Source organism: Suricata suricatta, chromosome 11, assembly GCF_006229205.1.
Source record: "Suricata suricatta isolate VVHF042 chromosome 11, meerkat_22Aug2017_6uvM2_HiC, whole genome shotgun sequence".
NCBI classification, from domain to species: domain Eukaryota; kingdom Metazoa; phylum Chordata; class Mammalia; order Carnivora; family Herpestidae; genus Suricata; species Suricata suricatta.
In genome coordinates, this window is record NC_043710.1 from 54,501,983 (window position 1) to 54,515,630 (window position 13,648).

At 41.0% G+C, this 13,648-nt stretch overlaps 1 protein-coding gene across 2 annotated transcripts in view; it reads right to left on the reverse strand.

Moving 5' to 3' along the window:
- The window catches only part of FCHSD2 (FCH and double SH3 domains 2), a 269,715-nt gene that overhangs the window by 3,441 nt on the left and 252,626 nt on the right, over positions 1 to 13,648 (reverse strand). Inside the window, exons 14-19 of one of the 2 annotated variants that reach the window (XM_029914695.1) lie at positions 9,861 to 9,995; positions 2,985 to 3,068; positions 2,638 to 2,866; positions 2,160 to 2,380; positions 1,108 to 1,237; positions 914 to 996 (exon numbers count right to left, since the gene is read on the reverse strand). In XM_029914695.1, coding sequence (XP_029770555.1) covers positions 914 to 996; positions 1,108 to 1,237; positions 2,160 to 2,380; positions 2,638 to 2,866; positions 2,985 to 3,068; positions 9,861 to 9,995 — 882 coding nt within the window. The remainder of the gene's footprint in view (positions 1 to 913; positions 997 to 1,107; positions 1,238 to 2,159; positions 2,381 to 2,637; positions 2,867 to 2,984; positions 3,069 to 9,860; positions 9,996 to 13,648) is intronic. The other variant, XM_029914697.1, reaches the window with a different exon arrangement.

Sequence of the window (13,648 nt, forward strand, 5' to 3'; positions counted from 1 at the left end):
CCTTCCTCTTACATTTAGGATAAAGAACCAGGTCCTTAACAAGGCACTCAATACACATCTGCTGAATTAGCCAAAGGAAATGAGAGGTTCAAGGAATGGTGTCAAATGCTGATAAGCAAGTCAAGGAAAATAAATATACTGGATGCATGTGGGAAAGTTATGACCTTGGCAGAGCTGTTTCCCAGTGAGGCGGGGTGGAGTGGCGTGGATGGCGTGGAGTGAGGGATGAGTAGAGGTGATTATTTGTAAGAGAGTCTCCTTGGGAATAGAAGCTCTTAAACCTCAAAAGGGCATGAAGTGTATCTCATTTCATGTCTGTGTTCCCCAAAGAGGCAAATATAAGCTTGGAAAATAATTTCTCAATAAATGCTTGCTGGGGGAAAAAAAAAGGTGTTTCTGTTTCACACTTAGACCACTTGAATGCTTGCTATAATTTAAATACACTTTTCGTAGCTATCTCACCACGGCTCAGTAAAAAAAACTACCGGTATAGACTAGACCTTCCAAGATGTGTTGAGTTTTTAAAAAATATTTATTTTGAGAGAGAGAGAGATAGTGAGCACTCAAGGAGGGGAAGAGGCCGAAAGAGAGGGACAGAGAGAATTCCAAGCAGGCTCTGCATGGTGCTTAACTGACTGAGCCACCTAGGTGCCCCTGTGTGGACATTTACAGGTGTTGTTTCCTTTCTTTTTTTTGTTTTGTATAATAGTTTATTGTCAAGTTGGCTTCCATATAACACCCAGCGCTTCTCCCCACAAGTGCAGGTGTTGTTTTCAAGAGCTCTTTTTATCTTCTTCAACCCACGTGATCCTCGCATGCGGGAATCAGCATAACACAGGAGCCATGGGGAAACATTAATTTCTAACTTTCAGTTGGGAAGAACTGTGCGTTCTATAACAGATAAGAGACTTACGGGTCGCAGTTTGCCGTATGAAGTCTCCGGAGTATGCCTTGGCGCCTGTGAGAATCCTGGCGACTCGGTATGGAAGCTGTTTTCTAAAGGAGGGAACCAAGCAGCTCATTTTATTTGTGTTATTGAGCAATAAAAATGCTAATACAGATCTGTCTGCATTTCAGGTGAACATGTGGATTTCTGAGAACCCTTACCATTTGCTGAGGGAGAGCGCAGGAAGTACTGGGAGCTCCTCTTATCGGGGCTGGGGTAAGGGCTGCTGGGAGGCTGGTCATACAGCGGCAGCGGAGGCAGGGAGCCTGGTGGCTTGGGGGAAGGAGAGATCTGCCATGAAGGAAAGAGAGGTCACAACGTGCTCACCTCAGGAGGCTCGAGAGGCAAGCTGGCTTCTCCAATTCAGACATAGTACTTGGCTCTGCAGCTAAGTTATGACTACTACAATTTTGGTCAGCCCCATCAGGAGCACATGCACTTAGAATAAGCAGCACAAACCCCAATTTTGTGATGCATTTAAGTTTTTCCCCTCAGAGATCTCATTATACTACTAAGTCAAACTATTCTCTAGAGTTCTACTGAAAACATACCGAATTAGTCAATTCAAGAAATCCAGTGAAGAACAAAAAAAAGGGGACAAATCCTATTTTCTTGGTTAAGGAAATAATTGGCTGTTCTGACTTGCCCAGGTTTTGTAAAAGTCAGACTAAGTGTTCACCACACAAACAAGATGCAGAGACATGTTCTTTATGGTCCTGGACCTGCTATGACAGATCGGAATTAGGGTTTCCTATAAAGTCAAGTTCTGCTGTGAGGAGCTGAGCCTAGAGCCACATCAGCATAATGGGGCTCTGCCATTAGTCCTCTGAGGTGGACTGGCCGGCAGGCTGGGAGTGACAGCAGTATTTTCACTACATAAGCTACAGAGACAGTAAATCCCCTCTCTGGTCTCTTTCTTTCTCTCTACCAAACCATTTTCTTTTGTATGTCACATACAACTTATCATTTTGGTTAACTGATTCAGAGAACAGAAAGTGAGCAAATGGAGGTATTATATGGCCATTACCCCAGGGCCAGGCTGATGGGTCTCTGCTTTTCCAAACTCATTTTTTTTTTGCAGAAACTTGGCAACCGAGGACTGGAGTGGGGAGGTGGGGCTGAGACTGCCCCCTGTGTTGGCATGGGTCAACCACCCCTTGGGAGTCATTTTCTTTAAACACCTTTTAATTCAGCTTTTTCTCCTCTCATGTACCTGAATCTCTCTCATCCACGGAGTGTCACCATTTTCTGAGGCTGAAAGTTCTTCCACTAGCACCGATGGGAAAACTCCAATCCGCCCATTGAACTCCCCTTCCCAGAAGCCATCGTCATCCTGGTTTTCTTTGTTCAGGATTCGGATGATTGCTCCCTCAGGAAAGGATAATTCATCATCTGTTTGGCCCTCATAGTCATAAAGTGCTTTCACGAAACAGACTAGGTAGGAAGAGGGAGAAAATGCAGTAAGAACACAGACAGCCAGGCTCCTTTTGCAACCACCCCTAGGCTCACGTGGCAACTAAAAGCGCATCATATAGGATAGGAGTAAAGCCATAATTTTTTTTACTCACTGAAGATCAACTTCAGGGTTTTACCCTATAAGATAAATGTGACCAAATTATGGAAAGTATATCACAGAATAGGAATAAAGATTTGCTTTTTAACCTACGGAAGGCTGACTCCAGGGCAATTACCATTTAGGCCAAAATGTGACCAAATAAAGAGTGCCTTGTTTAGGTCTTTACCACTGGCATCTCCGTTGAGGCTGCCTGACACGAGCTCGGCCTCCGTGGAGTTGCTGGATGTGTGTGACCGACTGTCCAAAGCAGCCAAGGACTGCAGCATGCTCAGTAGACTGTTCGAGGTGGGAAACTGTAGGTACTTTTCTGGCACATAACCCACTTGGCCAACTTTATTTCGAGCCTGAGTAAAAGACATGCGACAAAATAGGTTTGCACACACAATCTGGACAGGGCAAAACAAGAACCAAAAAAACTCCTAAAATATCACAAGAAGGGGCGATATGAGCAAAGGAATATACCTTTACCCAGTCTTCCATATCTCCATCTTCAATCACTTCTAACACCTCATGCTCCTCAATGGTCAACTCATCTGGTTGAGAAGCCTGCAATGTAGGATGGTCATGGACAAAATTAAAAAGGTTAGATAAAGAGCAGATGTGCGCTGATCATAACAGAAACTGGGGATCAAAGTATTGAAATGATTTTGAAAAACATACCAAACATAAAAATTTAAGTGTTGTAAAACTATTGTAATGAGGTGAAGTTTTACTTTAAAAAATTAAACAAAATAAAGCCACAGCAAAAACTGGAGAAACGGAATCCTCAAGAGGCAATCAGGTGCAGTGAACACGGCACTCTGCTGGAAGCAAGGGACCAGGGTTCCAATTCCAGCTTAAGTTTCCATTGGTTATTCAACTTCTTGATGCCTCCATTTCTTCAAAATGACAATCCTGCCATTCTGGGGAGGATGAGGGAGTCAATGTGGGATGGATAAGCTGGGAACCATGATGATCTGGGAAGCACAGGCACAGGAGCAAGCGCTGAATTAGAATGGCACCCGAGGGTGACCATGGAGGTGCACGCTGTGAAAATGCAGAGAACTATGTGCATGGATTGGATGACAGCTTGAGCAGTGCCTAGAACTGATCTGGAATCACTGTGCAATAAACAATGGCCAAGAGGAGAGAGTTGTGGGAAAGAAAATGGCTGAGATCAGTCACAATTTGGATTTATTATGTTCTAACTTAACTGCGGAGAATGGGCTGATCCATTTAGATGCTTCTGTACAAGCTGCTCACTGTGATGGTTTTATGGTCTCTGACGCAGGAGTTCACTAGCACTAGCCACCCAGACACTGCTCTTGAGACTGCAGAATCTGAGTGCAAACTCTCAAGGGCTCAGCAGAGGGGATGGAGAGAAACGGTGTGGCTTTGTTTCCTGAAGAGACTTGCCTTTTACATGTGACAGGGAGGGGCCTGGTGGCATCTTCTGATTCTCTGGTGGGCAGTCTTAAAAGCATTCCCCAAATCCCAAGATTAGTAACAACTATATAACCAAACTGTAAAGCCATATAGTTTTTCAAATCACACAATCTCAACATGTAACATATCTCCAAGTTATACAAGCAAAAGTAAGGCACAAAAGTGGGTCACATTATGAAGCCTCATTTCCCATTTCGTGTACATTATAATACTTCATTAAACCCAGATTCTGGATGTTGCCATAGCTGCTTGAGATGTTAAAATAGTATTGAAAATGGCTGATCACTCACAGAAATACTCTAGGACCAGAATTAAAAAAAATTTTTTTAATGTTTTTTATTTACTTTTGAGAGAGAAAGAGAGAGAGAGACAGACAGACAGACACTGTGAGCAGGGGAGGGTCAGAGAGAGAGGGAGATACAGAATCTGAAGACAGGTTCCAGGTTCTGAGCTAGCTGTCAGCACAGAGCCCGATGCCGGGCTTGAACCCACGAACTGTGAGATTATGACCTTGGCCGAAGCCGGATGCTTAACTGACTGAGCCACCCAAGCGCCCCCCCAGGACCAGAATTTTAAGTAAATTACCTCTGATCTCAAAACATGAGGAAAAAAGACTCATTGATTCATGAGAGCTTTTCCAGTGGGATTTCTTTATATTGCAAACACACTATGCTTTGACTATACCAGCAAAAGACATCAATATAACAAAAACATTTTCCCTAATTCCATGGTAAGACTTGGCAAGTATCAACACAACTTGACTTTAATGAGTTTGAAAACAAAGCAGGAAGGATAAGAACACCTTTTAAATATACTGCTGCCCCTGTACAAAAGTCATGGAGGTCCATGCAAGTTGTTCAGTGCTGTTATAGAATATCAGCAGACACTAGCTTGATCATACCAACCCCAAGCAGTAACCAATGCTTCCACTTGACAAGGTCAAGACCACTGCATGGCAACTCAAGACTACAGAGTTTGGTCACTGTGGTCTCTCAAAGCTTTGGCCCCACACACTATTCCCTGTTCTCTGAACATACCATGTTTTTCCTTGCCTCTATGCTTTTACCAGACTGTTTACTCTTTCCAGCAGGCCCTGCTCTCTCTTTCCCATCTGGCGAACAGATTTAGATTACTGTGGGTTCAAGTCCCGGTTCCATCTGTTTCTAAGGGCAAGGGTCCATAAGGCCTCTCTGAGCCTCAGTTTTCCTTTCTATTCCTATTAGAATGTAAGCTCCATGAAGGCAGAGATTTTTGTTTGTACTGATCAATGCTATGTCCTCAAGCTTAGAAAAGAACACAAGACGGTACATGCAAGATGCTCAATTAATATTTGTTCATTTAATAGGTGAGTTTATAATATCTTGCATATTGAGTTACTGAAGAGATTAGAAGAACAAAAATATGGTACCGGGCATACAGTATTTCACAAATGGTAGCTATTAGTATTACTCCTGATTTGAGGCCCAGCTCCTATGTTTTTCCAGACCACCAGCAATGAGCTGGTTGCTTCTTCCTTCTTTTGTCGTGAGGCTTTGCACATCTCTCTAATGCGAACTACCATGGCACTCTATTTGGTGTCTGTTCCTGTGGGGTTCCCACTAAAATGACTTACGCAGGGAATGTAATTCTTCTCATTTATCCCGACTAAAGACAGCAAGTGGTCAGGACATGTTTATTAAATAAACATGTGGTCTCATGCTGTCCTCTGAAGCCCTAATATCCAGCAATGACCAGAACTGTAGAAGCGGCCAAGTCCTCCATTCCCACCACTACCTTTCCTATTTTCTTTGAAAACAATGTGCTTTTTCCTGATTATAAAAATAATACATGTTCACTGTAGAAAAGCTGGAAATATGCATAACTGAAATCTTATGGTACATTGGCATTTTATTCTTCTGGCATAATATATCATTTCTTATATAAAAAAACTTTCATTAATGTAATTTTCAATTATCTTCAAAATATTTTATGTATACTGTTGTTATATTAATGGTCAATTTATTTAACAATTCCCTTATTGGATTGCCAACTTTGAGCTATAATAAAAACAGTACTATGATGAAAGAACATTTTGTGTCCAAAACCATTTTCCATACTGTGATCATTTCCTTAGGATCTATGCTAGTAGGGTCAAGAGTTATGAGCATTTAAAAATATTTATTTTTGAGAGAGAGAGAGAGAACAAGCAGGGGAGGAGCAGAGAGACAGAGAGGAAAACAGAATCCGAAGCAGGGTCCAGGCTCTGAGCTGTCAGCACAGAGCCCAATGTGGGGCTCGAACACATGAACCATGAGGTCATGACCTGTGCTGAAGTTAGATGCTTAACATACTGAGCCACCCAGGTGCCCCAAAAGTTATGAGCATTTTTAAGGCTTTTGAATCTAATCCTTTAAAAAAATTTTTTTAAATGTTTTTTTAATTCATTTTTGAGAGACCGAGAGAGACAGTGCGAGCAGGGGAGGGTCAGAGAGAGATGAAGACACAGAATCTGAAGCAGGCTCCCCGGGCTCTGAGCTGTCAGGACAGCTCGAACCCATGAATCGTGAGATCATGACTTGAACTGAAGCTGGACGCTTAACCGACTGAGCCACCCAGGTGCTCCTGAATCTAATCCTTAAATATAACATTTCTTTGTCCTTACCAGATTAATCTAGGACTGCTTTGCACCCCGGACTATGGGAATCACCATTAGGCTTATAGTTCATTTCTCTCTATTCTAATCTATCCTGTACAGCATCTATACCCTGATCAGGGTTCACCTTCTTAAAAGCCCAATCTAATTTTAGGACATCCAAAGGTTCCTATCAGCCAGGATAAAAGCCATACTTTAGTCTGGTCTATAAGACTCTTTACTATCTGACAGCAAACGTCTTTATTCCCAGCTGCTCTAATTCCCACACTTGCTGCTCACCCACCACCAAATGTAACATTTCCTGAACACTCCATACTCTCATCAAACTGTGTCTCTGTACCTACGTTCTTTTTGCTTAGGCTTGTTCCCTTCTTACTGTATCTAGTAAGATCTTGCTCATGATCTAATTTAAGTGGCACCTCATCTATGGAATTGCTTCCAACAACCACAGGAGAAATTAGCTGTTTTAGCCTCTACTATAAATGTTTCCATACATGCTCTATTTTTCAGCTTAATATATATTCCCCCCAGACTATCCATTTGGGGAGGGAGCAGGAATTGTGTCAACTAATTCTTGTGTCCCTGAAACAGATCACATGCTGGGCACTGAATAACTGTTCAATGATTACATGATTAAATAGATTTTTATAGTCTGGTTTACTATAGATACATGCCTGGCATATGTCAATAGAAGGGATGTTGGATGGATGTGAGCTATTTATGATCACTCAGACACTTGGGACCCTATTTAAGGACCTTAAATTGTAATTCTTGAACTTCAAAGTAAACATATTGAGAGGTGAGATGGGAAAACATTCCCAACCCTACTTGTATAATACTCTAGAACACCTTTCTAAGTATCTCAGCAGACGACTTGAAATTTTCAAAAGATTATAAAATAGTTTATTTTGAAAAAGAACCCAGGCCTTTTAGAAAAGAGGAAGTATTTTTTTTAAGTTTATTTATTTTGAGAGAGAGAGTGAGAGTATGTGTATACAAGTTGGGCAGGGGCAGAGAGAGGGAGAGAGAGAATCCCAAGCAGGCTCCATGCTGTCAGTGCAGAGCCTGACATGGGGCTCAATCTCACGAACTGTGAGATCATGACCTGAGCCCAAATCAACAGTTGGACGCTTAACCAACTGAACCACCCAGGGATCCCAAGAGGAAGTATTCCTGATTTAAGTATATAATGAAAGGATGTTTAACTAAAAAATCTGGGAATCACTGATATTGAAGAGTAAATGCTGGCAACTTTCAGCCATCCAAGGACGGTGGGAGTGAGACTGTCCAATGTATGGCTGTTGAAGACTCTTTCCAGACACTTCCTCTGTTGTTCCTTAAGCACTGGGTGTCCATTAGCATGGGGGCCAGAGGAGGATTCATTTGTTCATGCCTTCCTTATATCATTCATCCCAGTTATTCTTTTTCTAAATTTTTAATTTTTTTAAATTTTTAAAAAATGTTTTATTTATTTTTGATACAGAGAGAGACAGAACATGAGAGGCGGAGGGGCAGAGAGAGAAGGAGACACAGAACCGGAAGCAGGCTCCAGGCTCTGAGCTAGCTGTCAGCACAGAGCCTGATGCGGGGCTCGAACCCACGAATGTGAGATCTGACCTGAGCCGAAGTCAGAGGCTCAACCGACTGAGCCACCCAGGCGCCCCTTTCTAAATTTTTTAAAGTGTATTTATTTTTGAGAGAGCTAGAGCTTGAGTGGGGGAGGGGCAGAGAGAGAGAGGGAGACACAGAATCCGAAGCAGGCTCCAGGCCCTGAGCCGTCAGCACAGAGTCTGATGCAGGGCTCAAATCAACGCACCGTGAGATCATGACCTGAGCCGAAGTCAGACACTTACCCAACTGAGCCACCCAGGTGCCCCTATTGATCCCACAATTATTTACTGAGGACCTACTATATGCCAGGTACCATCCTGGGTGCTGAAGAGACACAGACAAGGTACACAGACACAGATAAGGCTTCTGCCTTTAGGGACCTCTAGTGGGGAGTCAGACAAAGAAATATGAAAACAAGTAAGATTAGATTTGGCTGGTGTTAAGTGCTATATAATAATTAAAAGAGGACAAAAGGGCAATGGGATAGAAAGTCGTAAATGAGAAGTTAGTTATATTTGTAGGTGGTCAGGGGAGACCTGAGGAGAGGCACGATTTGAGCTGAGCCTCAATGAAGGGCATTATGCAGCCAACCACAATTTGGGGAGAGATGGTTCTAGGTGGAGGGAGCAGGGAGTGCGAAGTTGTCAGGGCAGGAAGGAGCATGGTGCCACAGCGGCTAATGTGTGGAGAGTGGGCGGGTGCGTGTGGTGGGTGGGGAATGTTCTGATATCACGTTAGGGAGACTGTCAGGGGCCAGATCAGTCTGAACAGTATAGACTCTGGTCTGTTTGTCTATGTGTGATGGAAAGCTTATAAGAGGTTTGTAGGTAGGGGAATAAAATAATCTCCTTTATGTTAAAGATAAATTCTGACTGAAAAGTAGACACTGGACTTTTGGAAGGGAGGCAAGTATGTAAGAGGATACCAATTATGTTTTTTCGCCTCTCTTTTATAGTAATTGAAGCAATAGCCTAGACCAAGATGGTGAAAGGTGAATGGGTTGAGGGTATGTTTTTGGAGGTAGTGTCAAAAGGGCTGGCTGGTTGATGTACTGATGAGGGGAGTAAAACTCAATTTACTTTGCATCAGTAAAAAGTTTATGTGAAAGCAGAGCAGGGGGAGAGAGACTAAGAACTATTATACCAAATCAGGTTTGGAAATTCTGGCATCTTTTGATCCAGGTCCCTGCTTACTATGGAAATAAGAGGTGGTTATATTAAGATTAGGAAAGGTAAAGTTTAACAAAACTGCTTTGTATAACAATTTTCTTTTAATATCAATTTTGAGGGTCATCCTAATGGAGGGCCTGTGCCAAAGCAGGCAAGATTTCTATTTACTGAAGACTTACTAGATGCCAGGCATTATGCCAAACACTCTGCTATAAAAGTGTTATCTCTAATCTTCAAACTAGTGTTATAATATTATCTCAATAGTAGAAATAAGAAAACCATGGCTCACAGAGACCGAGGGACTAACTAGTGTGGTTATATAGCTTGTAAGTAGCATTTTAATCCAGGCAGTCTGATGTCAGAGCCTAGTCTGTTCACCACTATGTTATATTGTCCCTAATATTAACTGAACACCAATTTTAAGGCTAGGTAGATATAGTCATGTGTGTCTTCAGCATTGCCCCAATTTTCAAATGAGCAACAGGTTAGAGAAACACACACCTTGTAGGAATAAACAACTTTGCAGGTGAGTGGGTAATTTCTTAAGGTGCCAGACGGGCTGGAACTGCTGTCATCTAAAACATCCATGTTGTCTTCAAACTCTTCTCCTTCTTCTCTTTCAGGGTCTGCATTAAGCTAGGGAAAATCAAAGCCATTAATTACTTAGTTTGCTTACTTCAAGAAAAGGATGGAAAGCAGGAAAAAACCACTTAAACCTGATTGTTTCAAACTATTAATTACTTACTCTACTGCAGAGAGAAAAAAGTGGATCTATTCTCTCTTGCATTTTTCATGTTATGAAAGGGCCAAGTTCTTTTTTTTAGGATTTTATTTTTAAGTAATCTCTATATTCAACATGGGGCTTGAACTCATAACCCCGAGATTAAGAGTTATATGCTATACAAGACCCCTCTAAAAGGATCAGTTGTTTTTAAAACCAAGAATAAAATGTCATTCAAATATATAAGGAATTTATCCGTATCAGTATCCTTTCTCTTTTCACTGTTAAATAGTAATAAAGGCCTTTTACCATTAAAAAAAAAATGTTTATTTTTGAGAGAAAGTGGGCAAGCAGAAGAGGGGCAAAGCGAGGATCCAAAGCAGTCTCTGCACTGTCAGCACAGAGACTGATGTGGGGCTCCAACTCATGAACTGGGAGATCATGATCTGAGCCAAAGTTGGATATTTAACTGATTAAGCCACCCAGGTGCCTGAAGGCCTTTTACCATTTTAAACTGATCATATTGGGGAGAATCATCTGGTAGAAGTATAAACTGATATGGGGCGCCTGGGTGGTTCAGTTGGTTAAACATCTGACTTTTTGGCTTAGGTCATGATCTCGCAGTTTGTGAGTTCAAGTCCCACCTTGGGCTCTGTGCTGACAGTTCAGAGCCTTGAGACTGATTTGGATTCTGGGTCTTCCTCTCTCTCTGCCCCTATTCTGCTCATACTCTGCCTCCCTCAAAAATAAAAATAATAAAAACATTGAAAAAAAAGTTATGAAAAAAATGTAAACTAATAATCCTTAAAAAGAAAACCTGCCTAATGAAATTAAAAACAAAACACGTTTGTTCACTTTTGTGAATCCATTATAGAGAAATAAAGGATCAGGATGTAAGACTATAGATCTTACTCAACTTACAGTGGCTGATGGGTTATGTCCGAAAAAATCCATCATAAGTTGAAAAATATCCCTAGTTGAAAATGCATTCAATTACCCTACTGAACATTATAGCTTAGCCTACCCACCCTAAATGTGCTCAGAACACTTAGATTACATTTGTACCTTACAGAACACTTACATTAGCCTCCGGTTGGGCAAAACCACCTAACACAGAGACTATTTTATAATAATAAAGTGCTGAATATCTCATGTAATTTATAGATGGTCCCCAACTTATGATGGTTTGACTTACAATTTTTCAATTTTGTAATAATGCAAAGGCAATACCCTTTCAGTAGAAACCATACTTTCAAATTTGAATTTTGATCTTTTTCCGGGCTAGCCACATGGTACAACATTCTCTCATTGTGCTGGGCGGCAGCAGCAAGCCACGCTTCCTAGTCACAAGGATAAACAACCATTCTGTTGTTCACTCTCAGTACAGGATTCAATAATTGGGTATAAAAATGTTTTTACTTAAGAGTATTGTCCATGATATTGAAGTACAAATAGTATTTATATGAACACAAATATCTGACAGGGGGAGGCAGGGTAAGAAAAACAAAGACTGGAGAATAGAGGTGGCTGTTTTTAATATACTTCTCTCTATACTATCTGAACAATTAGAGTAAGAATGTCTTACTTTTTTTTTCCAAGTAGGCATCCCGCCCTTGTGTGGAGCCCAAGGTAGGGCTCGAACCTATGACCCTGATATCAAGACCCGAGCTGAGATCAAGAGTTGGATTTTCAACCAACTAAGCCACCCAGGTGCCCCAAATATGTCTTACTTTTTAAAGTAAAAATCCAAAAAAGAGGACAAAACAGGCAAAGTTCCTTTGTTTCTAGCTACATATAAGCATCTATTTAGCTACTCTTTCTCATGTTCAAACATGCAAAAGGTGAATGTTTACACATTAAAATATAAGGAATGGACAGTCAGAATCAGGCCTCACAATAGACTGATTAACTGAAATATCAAATACCTATAATATGCTAAACACTGTGCTAGGCTCTTAGATATGAAACAGAGGACACAGTCTGCTCTGCACAAGCTCATACTCTGGGATGGAGAAGCTGCCACAACTAATGTGGAGTGCGCAGGGGCCCGTGAATAGGAAGGTCGGAGAAGACTTCCTGGCATTCAGTGAATTGCAAAGTAGGGGCTGCCTATACAGTCCACTTCTACTTTTTAGTGAATTAAAGTGATTTCTCTTGAACACTAATGTTTGTAACGGACTCTATTCTTTTTTTTTTAGTATATGTGCTGCCTAAGCGTGCACTATAACTGACTCTATTCTTAACTGCTATTTCCCTAATAAAATTCTATAGAAGTGTGTGTGTAGGGGGGGACATTCTAAAAGAATAAATAGTACATATTTCCTGTCAAATGTATTGCCTACACTTCACAAGCCCTTGTAATATTCTCATTTATAACTATTGGAAATCCTTCCCAGCTGAGTCAGATAATCATGTGCCTCATCTTACAAATAATTTCATCTATGGTCAGTCAGGTCAATGACAAAATAGACTCAAATCTTGACCTTTCAAATCATCTCAGGCTCTGATTCCAAAAGGCATTGTGTGGAAGAGGGAGAAGGCAGAAGTTGTCCCACAGTGACGTGCTTTGGAAAGGCATTTCCAAAAAGGCACTGTGTCATATAAAAGGTGGGGATCATCTGCTATAAACTGCCATAAAAATGTAAACATATCTACACAGAAGACACTGCTTTCATACTCTAGTAAAGGTTATAGACATTAAAAAAAAAACCTCACAACTGTGGGCATTGAAACAAAACAACACAAAACACCCATATATCTATAAAAACTAAAATTAAAGCCAATGTGGGTAGAACACGTTTCCAAAAATATAGAAAGAATGTTAATATGCACTGTGCTTTGGCACTGGGAATCAATCCAAAACATTTTATCTTGGCAACACTGGTACTAAACATTCCTTTCTTTCCCCTTTATTTTGAGTTCATTGTTTGAGTCTCATAGAAGGGAATGAAAGGTTGCAGTGACAGCAAAAGGGGTCAGGGCCATGTGCTTTTGCACAGCTCCAGCAGCTTTCCAAAGCACGTCACTGTGGGACAACTTCTGCCTTCTCCCTCTTCCACTCTCTGTAACTTCACTGTTACAATATTTTCTTGACCCAGCATTTCTAAAATCACATTCTTCCTCTGTTTCTTAATAGCTGCTCTCTTAGCCCTTTTCCTTCCTGTCACCTGACAGAACTCCAATTAAAACTATTCTTTCCAGCTGTGCTAATGTTTTTCTTTTCTTAGATGTTGTAAAATGCTTACTCTCTTTGCAAGGGCAGATAAGAAGAAGCTTTCTCAGTTGGTATTATTAGCTACCTCCTTGTACTCAGCAAAATAATTTCTAAAGGGTTTCATCAACTTTATGGGACTGTAATGAACTAAAAAGCAATCCTTGGGTCTGACAGACTTGAGTTTGAATGCTGAGTGTGCCACTTAGTGTGACCTTGGGCAAATTACTGAACTTCTCGACTTCAATGACCTTATCTTATAATGAAGACAGTTATTTCATATCATAAAGATTAAATGAGGTAACATAGTTAACTCCCTAACACATGCTCGATACCTAGAAAGTACTTAAATCATTA